Raw genomic sequence first — 24,271 nt, forward strand, 5'->3', positions numbered from 1 at the left:
AAGCACATCAATCTAATTACGTTTGAAGAGTAACATAACTAATAATAAATTAAATGCATCATGGCCTTACCCTAGTTGTCCATCTAAAACATGTTTTAAAATGATGAAGTGAGGAGAGCAAGGGAAGAAGAAAGGACAGACATGCTCAGAAACCAGATGAATATGATCACATATTCACATGTATTTTAATATTCTGATTAGACATTTATAATTAGTAAAGGACCTGTGTTTTTCAATGAAGATAAAAATGAAAACCGCCCATAGAGTTATTTAAAAACAACAAAATAAACTCATATGATCCCCTGTCTGAGTGGATAACTTATTTTGCGCAGCGTCTTGCGTTAGACTGATCCCCTCGAACGCGCTGGAACGTCATTGGTTACAGTTCATTGCCGACAGTTATATATGGGGTGAACTTGCGCGTATCACTCACTTGCTGCAGGAAAACGATGGCAGACGTTACAGAGGTGGACGCAGAGACTCTTAGCAAAAAGTAAGCCAATGTCGATTCACTCTTCTATTGGAAAAAATTTATTTAGACGTGTGCAACATGTTGATGGTGTGTGTTTCACTTCCGTGTTATTATTCGATAAAAAATAGTAGGATATTGTTGCATACAGTTGCGTCAGATCGGATAAAGCTCGATGGAAAAAATAGTGTTCCATAGCGAATGTGTATACACATTTTCCAATGGTCCTTTCGGTTCAAACGGCATATCGCACATACATGCTCTTCATCCTAGTCTGTGAATGGAGATAACTACAAAACCTATATTTCATCGTAGAAATTACCCAAGCTAATTTGCTGATCTGAAGTTCCTTATTTTCATGTAGGTTTATTGACAAAACCACGTTTCAGCTAAATAAGTGTTGCTCACCAAACTTTCAGGTCATACTCATGCTATTTATGTGGGGAAATATTGAAGTAATCATCTTTATGCATCCAAGCTAAATATAAAGTAAAAAAGACCTTAATAGAAAAGGACTCGAGTAAAAGTGAGTCACCCCAGTAACATCCTACTTGAGTGAAAGTCTAAAAGTCTTTAGTTTTGATACTTTAGTATAATTAAAACCAAAATGTAATTGCTAAAATATACTTGGGTATCAAAAGTTAAAGTATAAATAATTTCAAATGCCTTATATTAAGCAAACCAGATGGCACCATTTTACATTTGACAGATAGCCAGGGGTATGCTCCAACACTCAGACATAATTTACAAATGAAGCATTTGTTTAGTGAGTCCGCCAGATCAGAGGCAGTAGGTATGACCAGGGATGTTCTCTTCATAAGTGTGTGAATTAGACCATTTTCCTGTCCTGCTAAGCATTCAACATGTAACGAGTACTTTTGGGTGTCAGGGAAAATGTATGGAGTAAAAAGTACATAATTTTCTTTAGCAATGTAGTGAAGTAAAAGTTGTCAAAAATATAAATAGTAAAGTACAGATACCCGAAAAAACTACTTAAGTAGTACTTACAAGTATTTTTACTTAAGAACTTTACACCACTGAGTAGAAGTCTAAAAGTATTTGGTTTTATATATATACGTAATTATCAAAAGAAAATGCTTGTTTTTTTGAACACTCAAACATGGACATCCGTTTTCAAGATTTCTGGTATATCATCAAAATAAATCAATCACAGCACATTTTTAGACTCATTCAATAGTTTTTACCTTATTTAACTAGAATACTATTGGAAATGAATGTTATGTTTTAGGAATAACAATGGAACTTAAGTTGAAAATAGTAATCATAGTGCCACAATAGTAATCATATATATATATATATATATATATATATATATATATATATATATATATATATAGGTGTATCATACACTGCAGTTGAGTAACAATGGGAAAGTAATTCTGCTTTGAAAGTTAATAAACTTATAGCACCACTTTTGAGAAATGGGCATTGAATGTTTTGATACACCTACTGGAGAGCTCTTCTTTGTCTACACCATTCAGCATAGTTCACACCCTATTAAACCTTCGCCCCACCCATCTCTTTAAGGATTCAAATGTAAGGCCATGTGCTAAACAAAGTAACAATAGTGTAGGAAACAACCAAAGATTTCAAGACTAAAAGTGGTGAAAGTAGTAGTAAAAATACACTTTATCTAGGATTATATCCTAATCTGACGTTCTTTACATTACCGTCTCTGGTAAACACACACTATATCAAATATAATCTTAAATTACAGAAGGTGTAAACGGTACAGTGAAATGGATATTTGCATAGTAGCAATGTCAAAAATGTAAAGTGTCCACATAAAAATATTGTATGAATCTTTTATAATTATTAGATTATGCTTACCCAGACACACTTGTCTAAATTAATGGGTAATGTGAAATAAATGCTATAGCCACATCTATCTAAGTGGATGGGTCACTATTGTCTAGACATGTACACATGTTCATGAAATACAATAGATGGCCATAATCACCCCCAGACACACCTGGCTAACTTGATGGGTTGTGTAATCATCTGGCGACGTGGAGTCTTTTTTGTTTAGATATGAACCATAATCCCAACCCATACAGTACAAACGGAAGGACATACTGAGCAGCTCATGTTATAGACAGAAGCATGCTACATGGCAGACCAATCCGAACTCATCTCTCGGCATGTCCAGCCCATCTATTATTTCAGCCAATCATGGCCAGTGAGAAGGTTCCTGTCTTTTTCCGTGGCTCAACCAACTAGGCTTGTAATTTACATTTTAAAATTTAAATTACAGATGGCATACAAGTTTGTTATTAAGGCACATAAACGTTCACATGTTCCAGAAGGCTATCCTGTGAAGTAGTGACGTGCAACATTCGCCTAGCTTCCTGAAACGTGTCACATTTTGATTTGGGGGTCACTAAACAGAAAGGGAAATGCAACACTTATTTGTCAATCACTCATTGATATCACGTTGTAATCAATAGAACGGGGGGGGGTCAGGTTGAAAATCCTGTTCAAACGAACCCTACTGAAAGACCACACGGAATCTGGGAATAATGTGCATATCACTGGTTAGAGGACAACTTGTAGAAATCAGGCAGCGTGGGTCGCCAACGCGGAAAGGTAAACACAACACTATTTTGATAATCACTCATATTGATATCACATTAACGTCAATAGAACAGGGGCAAACATTTGGGTTGTATGCGCTGTTTAAAGTGGAACTGACAGCGCTTTAACTACTTTGCAAATATGGATAAAAAAACTAATAATCCTGGGAAGACGATACAATTAAACTAGCAAGGGCAATGGTCACATGTCAGTCATAACGTAATTTTTTTTGCTGTTGCAGGCTTGTCTTGTGTGACTTAGTCATAAGTCTGGGCGTACATATAAGATCCGTTTGGGTGCGACCGCAGCATGTAAGACATCCCGTGGTTTTACTATCTGCAGGAAGTCAGCTGTATGGAAACTTGCAGAAACTAGCACATTATATTGTGAACTGTGACAAAACGCAGTTATGCGGTTAAGCCCTTCCTATCTTAATCTGCACAGACAAACCAATCGCCTTTTACACTATGTTCCGCTCCTGTTACCACACATCTGCTAAACTGCCACGTAGACAAGAGGTTGCACTTTTTCTATAAAAACGGAGACCCATGTTTGTTGGGCATTTCACTCTGCACTATTTTAGAGATTGTTGATTGCTAAGTTTTTGCAAATCTTATAATAAAGTTGTTGTTTGACGAATCTACAGGCTCTCTCCTGGTTAGAAATGTTAGCTAGCTAGCTAAGGAGGATGTCATTGGGTGAGTGGCCGACTTTTTCCCCTCATATCGTTTTTCGGTGGCTACAGCTAGAGATGCAGGTGTCATTTGGTTAGCTATCAATAAATGTGAGTCACTTTGCTAGCTATCTAGTTAGCTATTCTGAACTTGAATGATTATTATCCAGTTAGCATATCTCTTGCGTTCGTAAATTCAATGTGGCTATCTACTCCGATTTCAGAGCACTCTCATCTGAGTGTGCCAGAGCGCAGAATAACTGATGAATTTATGAACACTCAACACCCGCTGAATATGCCTGGTGTCAGTAAACGTGGGCAAAAAAAGTAATTAAATTGTTGCCACTAGCACAGTTAGTCACTAACGCTCTAGATAACATGTAAACAGTCTAACCAGCTCTGCTAGGGCGAGTAAAATGGTCAGCGTGAGGTGGCCAGTTAGCTTGGTGTTTGACTGCCATTGTGAGGAACGCTCAGATCAACCCTACTCCTCAGCCATATCGTCCAGTGTGTGTGTGGCTCTGAATGCTCGAAGAGCGAAACGCTCTGCATTTACGAACGGATCATCTGAAAAAGCGCTGAATTTACGAATGACCCAGAGCGCGCTGACCCACTGAAGGTAATTTATGAACGCACCCTTAGTTATCAATCAAATGTATTTGGCATCGATCAAATGGGCGGGCAGGCAAGTTCCCATTCAGTTGTCAAAATGTGGGTTGGGGACAAGCATGCATTGGCAAGCAAGCTGGAGAAGGACGAGCAGGCTACTATTCCCCATTGTTTATCAGTGTAATTTTGACGGCTAACTTGCTGAAAAGGTTTGAGAGGGTTTATCTATTGTTCCCTCGTTAGAGTTTAGCTCATCTTGCTCTGGCTAGCATTAGTTGTTGATCTTGTTGTTGTTAATGTGCATAACTGAGGGAGAGGGAGCCTACCCTTTCATCGTTGTTTGATCAATAGGAATGTAAAGTTTCCAAATGTAAGAGGACTCCCGTGGTATTTACATATTTATAGAAATCCATTCAGGTGTATTTTGTGGCTTTTGGCGAATGCGTTCAAATTATCTAAAATCGCGCTGTTGCCACTGCTTGTCAACACAGTCCAGTTCAACGTGAATGATGGGAGGCCTGTGTGGCATAAAGGCCTACTGTAGCTCTGATATGGCTATTGTGCATCGGTCTGCGTAGACTCCGGTCCTGGATGAAACAGATGTTTTTATTAGGTTTTATTTACTGCAGTATCTATTAATTGTCCAAACGCTTTGCCACTTTCCCACTCTATATTGCGATAGTTTTCAAACGGCATTCCCAAACATTCTATTAATTTATTAAGACGTGAAAATGACCATATCTAAGTGCTCACATTGTCAGAAAATGTAAAAAATAAATGAAAATAAAAGTTGTTGCTAAAATGCTGTCAGTTCCACTTTAAACTAACAATATTCAAATGCCACACGAAATCTGAGCGTTTTTATATCACCTGGTTAGAAGATAATTTACTTAAGACGTCGGATGGAGATTCTGGGAGGCTGCCGAAACGGGAAAGAAGCAAATCAGTTGCTTTGTTATTTAACTTAACCGAATCACGACCCGAAATAGGATATCAACGCTGACAAGGGTTGCCTGTTGATTTTGAATGATAGTTTGACTCTCAAATCCATGTATTGGTGTGAGGCCAGGGACTTTTATAGAGAGACCTCCCGATATATCTCAGGGCCATTTGAAGATGACTGCAGAGTTTTCGAACTGCAAAGTCCTGCAACTTTTACTCCTATGTAGTGGAGTAAAAGTAAAAAATATATATAAATACCCCCCCCAGAAAGTATTTCTACTTACTTTACACTACTGTTACTAAACCCATTTACACTGAACGAAAATATAAACGCAGCATGTAAAGTGTTGGTCCCATGTTTCATAAAAAATCCCAGAAATGTTCCATATGCAGAAAAAGCTTATTTCTATGCCCAGTTGTATGAAATCCATAGAATAGGGCCTAATTTACTACTTGAAATTGATTTATTTTTCTTATATGAACTGTAACTCAGTAAAATCTTTTAAAGTTTTTGGATGTTGCGTTTTATATTTTTGTTGAGTATAAAAACATCTAACCCTGCATAGTCATTTACGCAGAGACATGTTAAGCAGCAGAAGCATCATTCTTTTTTTAGTACATGGCCTTTTCATTTATATTTTATTAGAAAAACATTCAGTGCCTTAGAAATAATATGACGTGGGCCAAAGACGGCTGTGCTCGGTCTCTCTCCAGGTCTGGTCATTGACTGGTGTAGCTCAGTAGGTCAGCCTGCCTCACCATGCTCTGGTGGTCAGGACTGCCAGGCACCAGGTGTGCCAAGCCTTTGGGGTCAGGGCTCAGGGGGTAAAGTTTGCTCTCCCCAGCACAGCATCAGTCCCAGCTCTAATTCAGGGGAATTGCTGGCGAGGTGACAAAAGGTTGGTGGCTTTTCCATTCAATGAGAAAAACAACCAACCTTTTGTCATAAATGATTCCCTTTTAGGCGTTACTTGCATGGCTTTATAAAGTAGTCTCCTGAGTAGTCCCCTTAACCCTGATGCTGAGTCCACTAGATACCCTGATGTTACCCTCTGTGTTGTTGTCAGTGAGCTGAAGAGGCGAATGAAAGCTGAGAAGAAGGCATCTGAGAAGGAAGCCAAAGTCAAAGAGCAGGTTGAGCAGACGGAGACCAATGACCAGGCGGATCAGAATGCATGCGGGGCAGATGAGGAGACCCTGGACCCTAACGTGAGCTATATGCATGTTTATGATCGTCCTTCATTCCCTCTTGTGATTTGCTTGAGAACATTTGACTGCTGATCTTAGTAGAATATTTTAAATAGGGTTGCAGTAATTGAGCTCTTGAACATTTGCAGTAACCTCACTTTATATTGTTAATCCCAAAAGCAATACTTTAAGATCCGCACCCAAGCCATCCAGGCTCTGAAGGGCACAGCAGAGGACCCATACCCTCACAAGTACAATGTAGATCTGTCGCTCACAGAGTTCATTGAGAAGTACAACCACCTACAGCCTGGAGACCAGCTAACAGACATTGTCCTCAGTGTATCAGGTACTGACAACAACTGTTTTCAACTATTGTGATTTGGAATAATATGATGTTGTCATTTGATGGTCAAGCTGTATTTTTGACATATGTGAAACTCTGTTGTTGGCAGGTCGTGTCCATGCCAAGAGAGAGTCCGGGGCCAAGTTAATCTTCTATGACTTGCGAGGGGAAGGCGTCAAGCTGCAAGTTATGGCAACCAACAGGTACAGAACATGGCCCTTCCCAGAACTCCACTATTCATGGGGGCTCAAATACCTCCCACATGTATATTTTCTAACCCTGTCTGTCCATGTTCCCTGTTAGGGGCTACAAGTCTGAGGAGGAGTTTGTGCGCATCAACAACAAGCTGCGGCGTGGTGACATCATTGGTGTTCGTGGTAACCCGGGGAAGACCAAAAAGGGCGAGCTGAGCATCATTCCCATAGAGATGACCCTGCTTTCACCTTGCTTGCACATGCTGCCCCACCTCCACTTTGGTCTCAAGGACAAGGTGAGCACCTTCACAATCCTGTAGTGGACATACAGAAAACATGTCAGGCTTTCATATGAATGAGAGATGATAGAGTACACCTTTTAATTCATGTAACCAGCAGAAGAAATTGCCTTTTTTAGGGATCCTCACCCTTTCTCTAACCCATTGCCTCCAGGAAACACGATTCCGCCAGCGATACCTGGATCTGATTCTCAATGACTCTGTGAGGCAGAAGTTTGTAACACGTGCCAAGATCATCACTTACCTCCGCAGCTTCCTGGACGGGATGGGATTCCTGGAGGTGAGGGAAATGGCCAGTAGGGGGCACTTGTGTTTAACAATTTTTTTAAAAGGATGTCAGGGAAATGAGGGAGTGTGGAGGAGTTCAGGTTAAGAGTTCAAGAGTGGTAAAGCTGTCTTCTCTTTGATTTGGAAAGTACATTTTAAAGGGTTATTTTTCACAAACAGGGTTTTGGTGATGAGTAACTGACTGTAAAACCACAACACACGTTTCTTACAGATTGAGACGCCCATGATGAACCTGATTCCTGGAGGGGCCGTGGCCAAACCCTTTGTGACCTACCATAACGACCTAGACATGAACCTTTACATGAGGATCGCTCCTGAGCTCTACCACAAGGTAACATGTCCCCCGAGGAAGGACCAACAACGCATTAAAAAAATAAACTCCATGCTCATATTTCCGTGTCTTCTTTCCCCAGATGCTTGTGGTCGGGGGGTTTGACAGAGTGTATGAGGTTGGACGGCAGTTCAGAAACGAAGGCATTGACCTCACCCACAATCCAGAGTTCACCACCTGCGAATTCTATATGGCCTATGCAGATTACTATGACTTGATGGATATCACAGAGAAGCTTCTCTCGGGTGAATGAAGAGGGTGTTTCTACTTCAACATTCTGGAATGTGAATATATAGTGTTACTCACAGTGACATGTAGGTGTGTAGCTGCTAGGTTCCATTACTAACTGGTCCGCTCTCTCTCTTCCCATCAGGGATGGTCAAGCACATCACTGGAGGATACAAAGTGAAGTATCATCCAGAGGGTCCAGAGGGCCAGACCTGTGAGATTGACTTCACTCCTCCCTTCAGGAGGGTCAGCTTGACACACGACCTGGAGAAGGAGATGGGCGTCAAGTTCCCAGCTGCTGACACCTACGACAGTGACGGTAAGAGAATGAATGCCGGTCAATACAGTGCCACAGTTATACCTCTATATATTTATAGAATTTCCTAGGTTGTCTTACTGACCTGTCCCTCTCCACCCACCCCAGAGACCCGTAAATTCTTTGATGAACTGTGTGCCCAGAAAGGAGTGGAGTGCCCTCCTCCTAGAACCACTGCCCGCCTCCTTGACAAGGTGCCCATTCTAATCTACATCAGGAAACTCCCCTCCTATACCCCTTCCGTGTTGTTGACATCATGACTAAACTGAAGTTGATGTTTATCCCTGCAGTTGGTGGGAGATTTCCTGGAAGTCACGTGTATCAACCCCACGTTCATCTGTGACCACCCACAGATCATGAGCCCCCTGGCCAAATGGTGAGCTCTTCCTATCCATATTACACTAAAAACAAGCAACAATGCTCTTATTCACATTCCAATGGACTGCAGGTTACCATTTGAAACAGTCAACATAGGTCTTGCAGTGCCCCCTGCTTGTCAATGCAGATGTCTCTAGCTGTGCTCTCCTTGATCTCTCCCCATACAGGCACCGGTCAGAGAAAGGCCTGACGGAGCGTTTTGAGCTGTTTGTATTGAAGAAGGAGATCTGTAATGCCTACACTGAGTTGAACGACCCTATCAGACAGAGGGAGCTCTTTGAGCAACAGGCTAAGGTCAGTGTGCCTTGGCGAGTCGACTGAGTAACGCTACAAACTATGTAGTAGTAGGGGCCACTAAACTGACACATTTCCCCCAAATTCTTGCCTTACGTCAACTTAGTAACCATTGGTGCTTCATTTTCTTTGTGATATTTTCCTGTTTATGAGTCACCACCCTGTAAATCTTGATGAGCTATTTAGTTTTAGTACCGTCTGTTTCTCATCTAGCTACTGTGTGTATGTTTGTTTTATTAGGCCAAGGCAGAGGGTGATGACGAGAGTATGTCCATTGATGAGACTTTCTGCACGGCACTAGAGTATGGCCTGCCACCAACTGCTGGCTGGGGCATGGGCATTGACCGCCTTACCATGTTCCTCACAGACTCCAACAACATCAAGGTACAGTTATAATACATACAGGCAGAGGCCAATATAGAGCCTGTGCAATCTCTAAAGCCTGGTTCACACTGTAGGCCTTAATGCTCAAATCAATGTAGTTTTTCAAGTTCTATTTTTCAAGTGACCAAATAGGATTTGTGTGTGTTCAGACGGCAGTAATTTGCTGTCATGGCTATGCTAGTTGCCATAGTAATGACTGATGTGTGCGCAGTAGTGTAGGCTGATTGGTGGTGGTGCTCCTGCTTCCTATCACTCAGAAGTTATGTAGCCAGCTAAGGTGACTACAATGCCTGCCATGGATGTTTCCCAGTTGCTTTAAATGTTCAAAGTCATAGTGTAAGAACACTTACAAAGCCTCAAAGGATAAGATGATGCAACTTTCAAAAGGAGTCAATTTTGGCTAACCACAACAGTCTGCTAGCTAGGTAGCTGTTTAGTTTTCTAGCACATTCAGTTATTTGTTTGTAAACCATTAACAAGCTAGTTAGCTACCACATGTTCTTATCAAACTGTCAACAGAGTAGCTAGCAAGCAACAAGATATGCCAAATAAATCAGATTTGACCGTTCAGACACAAGTTGCATGGCCAAGACTTAGATTTGTATGACCTACGAAGGTGGTTTGAAATGTGGCTTGAAATATCCGATTCCATGTGCTTTTTGGCTGTTCAGACTGCAGGAAAAATAAGAGATTTGAAATGGATTTGCAAAAAATAAAAAGGATTTCAGGCTTTAGACATGCATGTTTATTATTATGTGGTATGTGACACTGTATCTGATTGTTTACACACATGCACATACACTACAAACTTGAATACACTTCAGCAGGACTCTGTGTGTGTGAAACCACCTGATGTTAATTCTGTTTCACAGGAGGTGCTGTTCTTCCCTGCCATGAAGCCTGATGACAACAAGACAGCCCCTCTCACAGAGGGCACCTCTGTGTAGTATTGTGACCTCGCCTGCTGGCAGATCTCTGCAGGGGTTGGCATGGTGATGAAGCCTGGGGAAATAATCAGATTGGTCTGTTGGTCTCACTGTGGGTCCCGGTGGCATTGACTGTTTTCTATTTTATCATATGGTTTGAATCTTGCAATCTGCATTAAGGGAAATAAGTTAATTTTAAATTGTTTTTCCATCATTACATAGTTGAAAACATAAATTGTGTGCTGTTGTTGCCTTGTATTACCTTGCGCTTTGTCTCTTTTCTGTCTTCCCTCAGAGTGTGGTGGACATCCAAGCCCAAAGTAATGTCAGTGAATAAGGGTTCTGGACATGTTTGTTGTGTTCTGTTATTGTATGCCATGCAGTCTGACTACTTTTTAAAAAATTGTTCACCCACACAACTGCCATTGGCACAAAAATAAACTTAATGACAAATGTGATTCTGTATTCCCATGATTGCGTTATGTCAAAGTATATGTCTGCAGCTGATCTACTGTTGCAGTAGGCCTAAGTTACTGGTCTGTGTTCTTTAACCATGGTCTTCATTATGTACATTTTCATAAGCTTTTGGATAAAGCAGTGGTGTAGCCATTCAGCCAAATCTGTTGTGAAACATTTCTTATACGGAAGCGAACGAAACATGGAGGGACATACCTGAATTTGTCCAATAGAAACTGTTTGGCAGAATGACTACACCTATTCTGTTGCAAAACGTTGCCTCTTTCCAAATGGAAAACATTTAGCAACAAACTAGAGTTTCTATTGGACAAATTCAGGTAGATCTGTTTCATTCTGCTTCTGTTTGTTTCTTAAATGGTAAACTGTTTCCATTGCAAGACATAATGAATACACCCCTGGTGACTGAACTCTTGATGGCCAAGGTGCACCCCACCCATTTGGATCCCCTAAGAAAGGATTATGTGGGATGACTTGTGTGCAATACCTTTAGAGGAGGTAGATATTTGGTAAGTTCATTTTCAGTGAATGCAGTCCAGTTACTTTCTAGTCATGCTGCAAAGTACTGTAGGACCCTAGTGTGAAGTCTACCAAGAAAACCAGCATTTGTTTAATGAAAGCAACACTAGGTCCTAGGAACTGTTGCCCGATCTCAGCAGTTGTGTACTACAGTACAATAGAACACGGATACAATTGAAACAGTGATGGGGTTAGAGCTGTAATATTCATGAAGGGAAAACGATTTAGAATCAACCCAGTTTATACGATCTACCAAGCATAAGAGAATGGTCGCGTTCCCCTGCTCAGACGCTGCATGAATCAACCAATGGTTGCGTGCCACGGCATCGACTGTCATCGATTGACAGATTGTTATAACATTTGATGTGGTTTGCTGATAGTTAAAATACATACCCAGGCGGTGTAAAATATGGCATGCTTCAGCAACGCCTGGGCAGAGGAACGCGCCGAAAACCTTATGGTTAGGTCTACAATGCCATAAAGATGCAGAGTACACCAATAGACAGAAGAACATCTAACACTACCAACTATGCGAAAAAACAATTAGTATCCTAAATATTATGTTGTGCATCTATTACGCCTTCAGAGTATCCATATAAGGAAAACCCTTATCGGCAAATACGGTCCAACTTCCACAAAGTCCTGCGGGTGCAGTGCACGAAAAGCCGCTTCTATTTCATGTCGAGAGCGCGCAAATGGTAATGGTGCGCGCTCCACTCAGTCAATTGCATGTGTAATCTTTTCGGCCGACACTGTGAAGATGGCGATGAGAGTAGCGTTCCGGTGCCTTTCTGCCAACTTTTCCCCAGTACTGCTTCAGCTTTCTCGACCTGTACAGATCTCCGCAAATCGGTTCTTATGGAAGGCCAACACCGCACGGACACTGAGCACGGCCTCGCGACTGTCCACAGGTAACAATTTGTTACAATGTTGCCCAAATTAGATTTATCAACATTACAATTGATGTACGGGTCTGTGGCTACACATTCCAGTCGCTGAGGGGGAATAATCTCACGCTGTTTTGGTCACTTTACCACCGTACATTTTTACACGTCAGTGAGAGAGCGTGAACTGCGATTTGAATTTTGTGATCAACATGTCCAGTTTTGTAAGCAGTTCAGAACGCATGCCCTGCTACGATAAAGTTTGGTCGATGGGTCAAATAAAAAGTAGCCTAATGCTGACCGTTACGTGGTCTAAAAGTAAAATATTCTCTGTAGTTATTCCCAGACAGAAATCAAGTTCTTTCATTTTATGGAATTCCAATGGAATTTTGGGATTCCCTGACCAGCCCTGTCGAACAACGGTCCCCGCGATAGGTTGGTTTAACCGTAACATTTTGAATTATATGGTCGCTTTACATAAACTGTCCCCAAAAGTAGCCAGGTCGAATTAAAGTTTTCATTTTCTTAAACAATGTTTTACAGTGTAATCTATCAGAGGTTTAACTTGACCTTGGAACGATTTGCTGGGTCTACTATCCACGGCCTTAAAAAAACATTAGGGCTTGTTAGGCACTCAGACACCCACTGTCTCGTGCCCCAATGTAGTGGATAATTACATAGAGCAAGTCACACACGAGTTTGGACATAGCCAGTGAAATACTGGCCTGAACTAACACATTTGAGCATACATCTATATTTAGCATATTTACTTTATTTCCTAAATTTGTAGGCTGAAAATGGCAAATACATGTATGGTGTTTTATGTGGGGGGTGTTTTACTCTATAAATTATATTGAAGATCTCTATTAAGGGAAGGCTCTCCCCTGAGTATTTTAGACAATCCAGCCATGCCTCAGCATTTTGCACAGTTCACAATCTGGTTCAAACCTGTATTTTTTCTGCATGAACTGATGCTAGCATTGGAAACTGTTGAGGCATTTAATTCCTCCCCAGGGTATCGGAAACGTGACAGCATTTGACATAAACCATATTTTAATGTTTCTTGCTTAAAATGTGGATTGCATCTGTCCAAAATAGTATAAAATGATTATTAGTTAATTTAATAGAATGAACAGCCCACATAGCAGATTAGAGGAAGGATGTTTTTCATTTCAACCAATAGAGAACTGTTAAATGTGGGTGCTCCCTCCCACCACCCATACTGTGTACAACCATACTACAATATACAGTAATAGCTAGAGAATGCGTGGTACACTGAATGAGCAATTGGCATCACCATGGTGATAGTAATACAATTCACATCTTGTTTGACATTACAGGACTGAATGTGGGAAAGTGCATGTTCAGAATCATGAATGGTATAGTTTGCCACTGTGCAGTATTTTAAATAAGGTTTGCAGTTTTGCACAGTACTTTTTGGCTCTGGTCCATAGTACATTAGTGTCCTTTGGACAGTCAATAACAAGGACAATGTTTGGGATGGGTACTTAGTTTATGCACATGCATCCCGTTATCTGACGTGAATCTATTTTTACAGCCCTCAAATTCACAGACAAGCATGAGTGGGTACGAGTAGAGGGAGGAGTTGGCACAGTTGGCATCAGCAATTTTGCTCAGGTCGGCAGTTTGGTTGATACTTTTATCAATGATTTAGTGTGCTAAATTACTGACAATCTGACATTTATTGGTCTACATAATGCCTGTATTGTCTTGAGATTTATTTTGGAACTTTGTACTTTGTCCTGCAATACAAAGACATATACCAGAATGGGCAATTTTAGAAATGTATGACTATTGTTTAGGGTAATTGATTAATTGTATTACGCCTGGCTTAAAATTATTTGAGGGCCAATCTGATATTTGTGGACTAACTTGACGTTTACCACAACTTTCATTGGCCTTATTTTATGCTTTATGAAATCAGTTAGACGTTAGGATTCTTCCCAGAATTTCCTCAATCTATACTTAAAATATGAATATTTTGTGTTGCAAATTCTGAAAGCTGTATCTGCTAAAATGTTAGAATTTGTGTCCCTCCATTGTAGCAAGCATTAGGTGATGTGGTGTATTGTGGACTCCCTGAGGTGGGGCAAAAACTTGAACAAATGGGTGAGTATTTTTCAGGTTTTAAGTTTCCTCCCACAAGTAAATTACTATTGTGACCACAAGCTTTGTTGCCAATAAGGAGGGTCATGCATGTCCTTTGCTTGTGTTGCAGATGAGTTTGGTGCTTTGGAAAGCGTGAAGGCTGCTAGTGAGCTGTACTCTCCTCTGACTGGAGAGATAACTGAAATCAACACAGAGCTGGCAGACAACCCTGGACTAGTGAATAAATCCTGCTACGAAGGGGGTGAGTATCTTAGGCAAGACAAAGTGACATAACAAATCAGTTGATAAGTATGTTTGACATTTTAGTCATTTAGCAGATGCTCTTATCCAGAGCGACTTACAGGAGCAAATTAGGGTTGTGTCTTGTTCAAGGGCACATCGACAGATTTGTCACCTATTCGGCTTGGGGTTTCGATAACAGCAACCTTTCAGTTACTGGCCCAACGCTCTTAGTGGCTGGGGTACCTGCCACCTCCTTATATGATTTTATGTTGTTGAATAATCAGTGGACACACTATTAAACCCCCTCTCCTGACAATGTTACTGATGGTTGCTCTCCTCTTTGATTTTCAGGCTGGCTAATTAAGATGACTATTGACAACCCAGCAGAACTTGATGGCCTCATGGACGATGGTTCCTATGAGAAATTTGTCAAATCACTTGATGAGTAGACTGCTCGACTCTCCATGTTCTTTTTTTAAATGTTATTTTTAATGTTGATTACAGGTCTTTCACACTAATCCTATCTGGACTGGCTGTAAAATCTCAGCTAAAATGAGATTATGTAAAGTAGCCATATTTATTTGGACTGTAATTGTTTAATCACCAAGATAACCTAGGTGCTTATTGCTGATGAAACCACAAGACAACCTGATGTGTTTGTTCCCATGTCCTGTTGGCACAACGATAAGTCCTGTTGACACAACGATAAATCCTGTTGGTACGACCATAAGGTTTAATTATTTCAGGTGCTTTGTTTGGACTGAAAAAAAAATTGAGAAGTGGCAACAGGTTGGAAAGTGATTGGAAATGAAGTCAGATAAAATAAATACAACAGACAATCCATTGTTTTTTTCATTATGACTTTTATATTCCCTCTGGTGGGAAGAATTGTATACAGTACTATTCACTTGCTTTACATAAACCACCTTGAGTCCTTATCTAATAGTCAAAACCTAGTTTGGTGTCTGGCAATGCAAGACTAGTCAAAACCTAACCTTGGCTGGCAGCCTGGCACTTCCAAAGACTCCCACACTTGTAGATTCACATTCTTCAGCAAGATAACCTTCTTTAGAACAAAAGACTAAAGCACAAATTAAGCAAGAATCAATTCTATTTGGGATATTTTCATATTTTGAGGTGACATCTGGAATATGTGGGATATATTGCATTTTTGTTACACCGCCTGTATTATTATACTGGATTGTTGACATAGCTTACTAATATATCTACTGCTATACATATAATTCTTAGTATATATTTTTGGTGTAGGCCTATATATGCATAGATTGCATTTGGATTACTGATAGTGTTATTTGGGTTAACTGGATTTTTCCTGACATGATATCTTGTTTTTGATTATTTGTGTACTTGTTTGACATTTTTACTGCATTGTTAGGAGCATTTCGCTGCACCTGCTATAACCTCTGCTAAATTGTGTATGCTACCAATAAAATTTTATTTGATATACTGCTGCTGTATTTTCCAACCCAAGTGATTCAAGCTAATAGATGAAAACAAGTTACCGAAAGTTACACTTCAGTGATATTAACACATTTAATATAGCTACACAGTATCATCATTGATATATTAACATATAGTCAGCCCAGTCAGTTAATGGTTCAGTAGTTTACATTATAAATGACAAGTTGCCCATTCTATAAAGGGTGTGTGTGGACCTATTCCTAGAAATTACCCTGCTTTATACACTATACCTTTTTGTTCTGATGCCTAACTGGTGAAAAACCACGGGGATAGAAGCACTAGTGAAACGCGTGCTGATGACACTGGCTGCTTCTCGTTGCTACATTAAAGCTCGGCACACCTTGACTTTTGCCCTTAGATTAAGATAGAGATGAGGTGCAGGGGAGGGTTGATCAATGATTAATGGCAAAAGTGGGCACAGAATCAGTGCAGCAGAGAAACAGAGCATATCTTTGACTTTGATTATGAAGGGGCATGGGGATTTACTACTTTACAGGAGAATAGAATTTGGCTGTCGGACAGGGATGGTCCTCTCTTGACACAATGAGCAGAGTGATGGGGTTGCTGTTTATGTGCACTTTAAATATTGCATGCCGCATATCTTTACTATGATTTCAATAAAGTATTAGGGTTTAATACACAACACTCCTACAATGAAAACATGTAATTTATAATTATCATTACAACAATGAGAATGGAAAATTGGGGGATACTCAGAGAAATAGGCTCATATGCAAAAGACTGTCTGAACAGGTCCATAAGTGAAATGTGTGTAACTTTATTGTGGGGCTGCAGTGACCCCTTGTGGTGTACCTACAAACATACATCAGCAATAACTCAGATTTGGGTGGACGACCATTAGTTATTGAACAAATAAACTGTCAGGCATGCATAATGGTTGTTTCAATATGTATTGTATTAGGGTATAACATTTTACATCCAGAGCGACTTACAGTTAGTGAGTGCATACATTATTGTTATTTTTTTCATACTGGCCCCCCGTGGGAATCGAACCCACAACTGAGCTACATCCCTGCCGGCCATTCCCTCCCATACCCTGGACGACGCTGGGCCAATTGTGCGCCGCCCCATGGGTCTCCCGGTCGCGGCCGGCTACGACAGAGCCTGCATTCGAACCAGGATCTCTAGTGGCACTGCTAGCACTGCGATGCAGTGCCTTAGACCACTGCACCACTCGGGATAAAAAGCACGTTATTACTCAGCATTATCCCAAAACTAAGAAGATTTGATTTACTAACCAAAAAACTCATTCGATCTGAATGTATTCTGAACAAGATATAAAGAAATAAAGAAATAATCAAATAAATAATCAAAGATTGATTGTATATTTTTATACCACTCTTCACACGTGAAATGTAGTACATCCGGTTGACAATCCATTGCGTCTACCATTGGGTGCCATCTATATATCCCACAATGCACTGCTTTAGGACTTCCTTTTTCCTTTCGGCCATTTTCCGCCCCAGACGGTATGTGAAAATAAGCTCACTATCTTTCAAACGAAATCGCTCTTAATCCTCCAATATATCGAAGTTGGTGTGACTGTTATGCATTTATTGCGAAAGTGTATGATGTTGCCGTTCCGAATATATTACTATTGATGAGTTTGTTGAGATTAAGGCTCAGTACTTGAAATTGGTTAGCAGTCATAACCTACCTGGGTTGCAGACGCATGTATATCTGTGTTGTCAGTGACGTTACACGTTTCATTGTCACCAACCTGTCGATAATGATCTTGATTATCGACAATTACCTCAAAAGTTTACGGAGTCATTATCACAGTAAAATATACTTTTATTGTTCCGTCTGTTTGTTGTAATCCATCGTTGACCCCCCAAACCAAACCAAACTCGTCAGCCATTTATTCCTCAGCTAGATGGTCTGATCTTATTGCTAAATGTGAATAGCTTCTACGCCTACATGTGTTAGTGTCGACTTCTGTTTCAGGGAAGTAGGCAACCATGGCACCCAGCCGGAATGGCATGCTTTTGAACCCCCACTTCCACAAAGACTGGCAGACGAGGGTGCGCACCTGGTTCAACCAGCCTGCAAGGAAGACTCGCAGGTAGCCCTTGATTAGTTACTTTGGTTAAATATAGTATAATGGTTGGATAAATGCTAACGTTTGGTTGAAGTGTCTGACGTTTCAAACGTCCACTGTATGCAAACCTAACAGCTATTAACTAACATGCTTATGTGACGTACCTAGTTGGTTAACTAGCTGTATGGATTGAATGATGCTATGGTGTAATTCTGGTGTGTAGCTGTGCAAGACATGCCTGCGGCTGTATGGATGTGATGGAGATCATTCAAATATAACTTGCTATATATGAACAGAGTATTTGTTTTTCAGGCGAAAGGCCCGTCAGATCAAGGCTCGTCGTATTGCTCCACGTCCTGTGGCCGGACCCCTTAGGCCTCAAGTCAGGTGTCCCACCATCAGGTATCACACCAAGGTGCGCGCCGGACGTGGCTTCACCCTGGAGGAGCTCAAGGTAAGAGGAATATTAACAGTACATTTACCTTTTGAATAATATCCTTCCGGTTTAGGCAGTGTTTAGACAGAGTGAAAGACCGGTGTGAATTTATTGCATATATTTTAGCTTGCTGACTACTAAAACCGTTTACAGCAGTCAAGTGTTGACAAATCTCCGGAATCTCTGTACCTCCTTGATGATTCAATTTGAACCTATTTGCTGATGTTTGCTTAATTTAATGTGTTGTGCATATCAAAAAAACTCAATTAAAGCTAGTCAATCGAGTAATAATATGGGTCTCGAGCCAGTTATTAACCAATTTTATTTTTTGCATGCTTTTTGCCTGAATGTAGCAAATCTACTTGTATTGATTTATGTGCAAGCCTTCACACTTCTAAAAGTGTAGGCATGGCTAGCAACTAAATGTCCAACATTCCTCAAGCACGGCGCTTGTAACGCCAAGGGTAGTGGGTTCGATCCCCGGGACCACCCATATGTAAAAATGTATGCGCACATGACTGTAAGTCGCTTTGGATAAAAGCGTCTGATAAATGGCTTATTATTATTTGGTTCACTGTCTTGCATGTGCTTTGTGTATTCCAGGCCGCCGGTATCCACAAGAAGACAGCCCGCACAATTGGCATCTCGGTTGACTCCCGCCGTCGCAACAGGTCATCGGAGTCCCTGCAGGCCAATGTACAGCGCCTGAAGGAGTACCGCTCCAAGCTCATCCTCTTCCCCAGGAAGGCCTCCGCACCCAAGAAGGGAGACAGCACTGTAAGTGTCAGTCATAGAACATCGGGTTGAGTGTTTATAAACATATGGGCACGCATAACCATATTGTCAAATGATTCAAAGTGATTGCCTAATTTGAGGGTCAGATTATAAACATTTGCAGTGTGATGATTTCAGCAGTCATGCATAACATTCCCTGTTAAAAGTGATTTCAGAAAACTTGCTCATAAATGGGGCAATGAGTGAAATTGTGATGAGGAAACCTGGATTGTGAGCAGCACTGGGCCAGCAGTCAAGTGATGACAAATTCTCCGGAATCTCTGTATTACCTTGATGATTACCTTTGAACCTATTATCTGATGACTGCTGGTTTCATGTGTCCAGTGCCCATTCTGTAGTTTCTGGAATGACCTGTTAGCAAAGACATTTTGGAGTTAAGGTGTGGAAATTGGGCTTCAAGCTAGTCTGTGGAGACTTTGAGAAGTTTTTACTGCATTTTGTGCTGTCTTAGACATATTGGTGGACAGTGTTGGAATGTCATTAAAAATATTGTTTACACATAACAGCTCTGCATGGTTATCTGGACTACAACTTATGGGACTACTTTGTTTACGTGCGCCATTGTAGTTTTAGAATCAGTTGGTGGTGTGCAATTAAATGTTTGAAATGTCTTCTCTTCACCCCAGTAGCGTTTTAGATTGACTGCACCGTCTTGAATGTGCTCATGGTAGATGTTACTTTTCCTGCGCGTATTAAAACCTTTCCCTTTCTCCAGGAGGAGGAACTCAAGATGGCCACGCAGCTCTCTGGGGCTGTCATGCCCATCAAGAATGTACGTATCACTCAATTCACCCAAAAAATGGTCATAATTGGAGGATGTAAGATTAGTATCTTGAGTATATGTATTGAATACATTGTTAGAGCTCTTTCAGCAGTCAAGTGATGACAAATTCTCCGGAATCTCTGTATTACCTTGATGATTCTCTTTGAACCTATTATCTGATGACTGCCAGATTGTGTGCTGTGCCTTAACTTACAGACGTGGACACATAAATAATTCAATAATTGAGTAATAACATGGGACTCGAGCCTAATCCATTAATTGTATTTTACTTTCTCTTTGTCTGAAATGCCCTCTACTAGCCCTTCTATTCTTGAGTGTATCTTTACATCAACATGGTTGTAATTGGGGTCTTCTCCCTGTGCTGCAGGTGCATAAGAAGGAGAAGGCCAGGGTGATTTCTGAAGATGAGAAGAACTTCAAGGCTTTCGCCAGCCTGCGTATGGCCCGTGCCAATGCTCGTCTCTTCGGTATCCGTGCCAAGAGGGCAAAGGAGGCGGAAGCAGAGAGTATTGACAAGAAGAAATAAACCGTTAGTTTCTATGGAACTTTCAAAAATAAAAACATGTACAAATTCGCTGGTCATTTTTCAATATGAAGGGTCATGTTTGTTAGCATCTCGCATCTTGGACTTTTAATTTTTTATTGCAGTTGTGCAGACATTTCTGATTAACGGTGTTAAACACTCAACTTTGGTACATTAGAAAAATCTATTTTAATGCTTAAGTATTTAAATGAGCACATTTGATGGATTATAGAAATACAGGCATCAATGCAAACACTAAATCCAGTGTTTTTATTTTTTTATTTCACCTTTATTTAACCAGGTAAACCAGTTGAGAACAAGTTCTCATTTACAACTGCGACCTGGCCAAGATAAAGCAAAGCAGTGCGATAAAAACAACAACACAGAGTTACATATGGGGTAAAACAAAACAAAACAAAAAAAAATATATATATATATACAACAAATACAATTTAATATACAGTGTGCAAATTTAGCAAGTTATGGAGGTAAGGCAATAAAATAGGCTATAGTGCAAAATAATTACAATTTAGTATTAACACTGGAATGATGTGCAAGAGATGATGTGCAAATAGAGATACTGGGGTACAGATGAGCAAAATAAATAACAATATAGGGATGAGGTAGTTGGGCGGGCTAATTTCAGATGGGCTGTGTACAGGTGCAGTGATCGGTAAGGTGCTCTGACAACTGATGCTTAAAGTTAGTAAGGGAGATAAGTGTCTCCAGCTTCAGAAATGTTTGCAGTTCATTCCAGTCATTGGCAGCAGAGAACTGGAAGGAATTGCGGCCAAAGGAGGTGTTGGCTTTGGGGATGACCAGTGAGATATACCCGCTGGAGCGCAGACTACGGGTGGGTGTTGCTATGGTGACCAATGAGCTAAGATAAGGCGGGGATTTGCCTAGCAGTGATTTATAGATGGCCTGGAGCCAGTGGGTTTGGCGACGAATATGTAGTGAGGACCAGCCAACAAGAGCGTACAGGTCACAGTGGTGGGTATTATATGGGGCTTTGGAGACAAAACGGATGGCACTGTGATAGACAACATCCAATTTGCTGAGTAGAGTGTTGGAGGCTATTTTGTAAATGACATCGCCGAAGTCGAGGATCGGTAGGATAGTCAGTTTTACGAGGGCATGTTTGGCAGCATGAGTGAAGGAGGCTTTGTTGCGAAATAGGAAACCGATTCTAGATTTAACTTTGGATTGGAGATTCTTAATGTGAGTCTGGAAGGAGAGTTTACAGTCTAACCAGACACCTAGATATTTGTAGTTGTCCACGTACTCTAGGTCAGACCCGTCTAGAGTAGTGATTCTAGTCGGGTGGGCGGGTGCAAGCAGCGTTCGGTTGAAGAGCATGCATTTTGTTTTACTAGTGTTTAAGAGCAGTTGGAGGCTACTGAAGGAGTGTTGTATGGAATTGAAGCTCGTTTGGAGGTTTGTTAACACAGTGTCCAATGAAGGGCCAGATGTATACAAAATGGTGTCGTCTGCGTAGAGGTGGATCTGAGAGTCACTAGCAGCAAGAGCGACGTCATTGATATACACAGAGAAAAGAGTTGGCCCAAGAATTGAACCCTGTGGCACCCCCATAGAGACTGCCATAGGTCCAGACAACAGGCCCTCCGATTTGACACATTGAACTCTATCTGAGAAGTAGTTGGTGAACCAGGCGAGGCAGTCATTTGAGAAACCAAGGCTATTTAGTCTGCCAATAAGAATGCGGTGGTTGACAGAGTCGAAAGCCTTGGCCAGGTCAATGAAAACGGCTGCACAGTACTGTCTATTATCGATCGCGGTTATAATATCATTTAGGACCTTGAGCGTGGCTGAACTGCACCCATGACCAGCTCGGAAACCGGATTGCATAGCGGAGAAGGTACGGTGGGATTCGAAATGGTTGGTGATCTGTTTGTTGACTTGGCTTTCAAAAACTTTTGAAAGGCAGGGCAGGATGGATATGGGTCTGTAACAGTTTGGGTCTAGAGTGTCACCCCCTTTGAAGAGGGGGATGACCGCGGCAGCTTTCCAATCTCTGGGGATCTCAGACGTTACGAAAGAGAGGTTGAACAGGCTAGTAATAGGGGTTGCGACAATTTCGGCGGCTAGTTTTAGAAAGAAAGGGTCCAGATTGTCTAGTCCAGATGATTTGTAGGGGTCCAGATTTTGCAGCTCTTTTAGAACATCAGCTGTCTGGATTTGTGTGAAGGAGAAGCGGGGGGGGGCATGGGCAAGTTGCAGCGGAGGGTGCAGAGCTGGTGGCCGGGGTAGTGGTAGCCAGGTGGAAAGCATGGCCAGCCGTAGCAAAATGCTTGTTGAAATTCTCGATTATTGTAGATTTATCGGTGGTGATAGTGTTTCCTAGCCTCAGTGCAGTGGGCAGCTGGGAGGAAGTACTCTTATTTTCCATGGACTTTACAGTGTCCCAAAACTTTTTGGAGTTAGTGCTACAGGATGCAAATTTCTGTTTGAAAAAGTTAGCCTTTGCTTTCTTGTGTTGCCCAAGAGACCAATGGATACAATATATCTTGCCCAGTCATTACCAGCAGGTGGCAGCTGTGCCACGTTGATAATCCCTCAACCTGGCAATTTCAAATTGTATGTGAAAACCTGTCTCCTGAATATGAATTATATGATATGGAGGTGACATTTTCGAGGAAGTGGCCTTGTAGTTTTTGTACATTTGTAGGCTTTTTGAATCGTCTTCAATGAGTCAAATGTAGCACAATGGTCCTCAAGCCAAAAAATTCATAATGCATCTGGCAGAAGTAAATTAATCCACCAGCTCAATCATTTATCTTAAATGACTGTTTTTCATGAATTTGATGTAATCTTCAAGCCCATTCAAAAGATTAGGGGATGTAAAGCAGAAGTGGTGGTTACTTTCACAGGGGTTTTGTTTAGCATACTTTGAATTCCAAAATATGAAATGGATTGTTCTTTCACAAAGTAGTCAATCTACAAAATCTCAGTAGGATGTGGTGCCCTTGGAGTGGTTATAACGCCTCCGAAATAGTTTACTGCTCACATTCGTTTTACTGTTAACGAAGCCAGAACAGTGTATGTTTTAGGGACTTATTATGAGCAATGCTCCAGCCTTCTAGTAGTATATGATATGTGGTTTTGAGTTATGTAGTCAAAGAATCGATGGAAAGGTTCTTTGTGGAATTCCTAGAGATTCTCATCCTAGCCCTAAGAGTTCCAGTTCGGTATTTGTAGGGGTGCAGTTACACTGAACAAAAATATAAACGCAACAAATTATGATTTTACTGAGTTACAGTTCGTATACGGAAATCAGTCAATTGAAATGTTACATTTTTAGTCATTTAGCAGACGCACTTATCCACAGCGATTTACAGTTAGTGAGTGCATACATTTTCATACTGGCCCCCCGTGGGAAACGAACCCACAACCCTGGCATTGCAAGTGCCGTGCTCTACCAACTGAACTACACGGGACCTTATCTATGGATTCCACATCACTGGGAATACCGGTATGCATCT

At 41.0% G+C, this 24,271-nt stretch overlaps 3 protein-coding genes across 4 annotated transcripts; all 3 read left to right on the plus strand.

Annotated features, from left to right (window-relative positions):
- Positions 1 to 394: 394 nt before the first annotated feature.
- Positions 395 to 10,915, plus strand: LOC311111719 (lysine--tRNA ligase-like). Of its 2 annotated transcripts, none has more exons than XM_084154527.1 (14): positions 395 to 493; positions 6,356 to 6,497; positions 6,657 to 6,822; positions 6,929 to 7,022; positions 7,123 to 7,309; positions 7,467 to 7,592; positions 7,812 to 7,931; positions 8,014 to 8,176; positions 8,305 to 8,478; positions 8,584 to 8,669; positions 8,766 to 8,851; positions 9,021 to 9,147; positions 9,388 to 9,531; positions 10,404 to 10,915. In XM_084154527.1, the coding sequence occupies exons 1-14, from the start codon at positions 450 to 452 to the stop codon at positions 10,476 to 10,478; spliced, it is 1,734 nt and encodes a 577-aa protein (XP_084010653.1). In that variant the 5' UTR covers positions 395 to 449; the 3' UTR covers positions 10,479 to 10,915. The 2 variants fall into 2 exon arrangements, with proteins under 2 accessions (XP_084010653.1, XP_084010654.1); XM_084154528.1 differs by lacking the exon at positions 395 to 493 and adding an exon at positions 6,175 to 6,187.
- A 1,194-nt stretch (positions 10,916 to 12,109) lies between these two features.
- On the plus strand, positions 12,110 to 16,153 carry LOC311111784 (glycine cleavage system H protein, mitochondrial-like). Its single transcript, XM_084154615.1, has 5 exons — positions 12,110 to 12,361; positions 13,893 to 13,972; positions 14,401 to 14,464; positions 14,574 to 14,705; positions 15,038 to 16,153. The coding sequence occupies exons 1-5, from the start codon at positions 12,211 to 12,213 to the stop codon at positions 15,133 to 15,135; spliced, it is 525 nt and encodes a 174-aa protein (XP_084010741.1). The 5' UTR covers positions 12,110 to 12,210; the 3' UTR covers positions 15,136 to 16,153.
- Positions 16,154 to 17,621: 1,468 nt separating this feature from the next.
- Positions 17,622 to 20,819, plus strand: LOC311111478 (large ribosomal subunit protein eL13). The gene is made up of 6 exons (XM_084154213.1): positions 17,622 to 17,658; positions 18,137 to 18,254; positions 18,543 to 18,684; positions 19,270 to 19,443; positions 20,177 to 20,233; positions 20,613 to 20,819. The coding sequence occupies exons 2-6, from the start codon at positions 18,151 to 18,153 to the stop codon at positions 20,769 to 20,771; spliced, it is 636 nt and encodes a 211-aa protein (XP_084010339.1). The 5' UTR covers positions 17,622 to 17,658; positions 18,137 to 18,150; the 3' UTR covers positions 20,772 to 20,819.
- Positions 20,820 to 24,271: the final 3,452 nt, after the last annotated feature.

This window comes from Coregonus lavaretus (assembly GCF_964263955.1).
Source record: "Coregonus lavaretus genome assembly, chromosome: 37".
In the NCBI taxonomy this organism is placed as follows: domain Eukaryota; kingdom Metazoa; phylum Chordata; class Actinopteri; order Salmoniformes; family Salmonidae; genus Coregonus; species Coregonus lavaretus.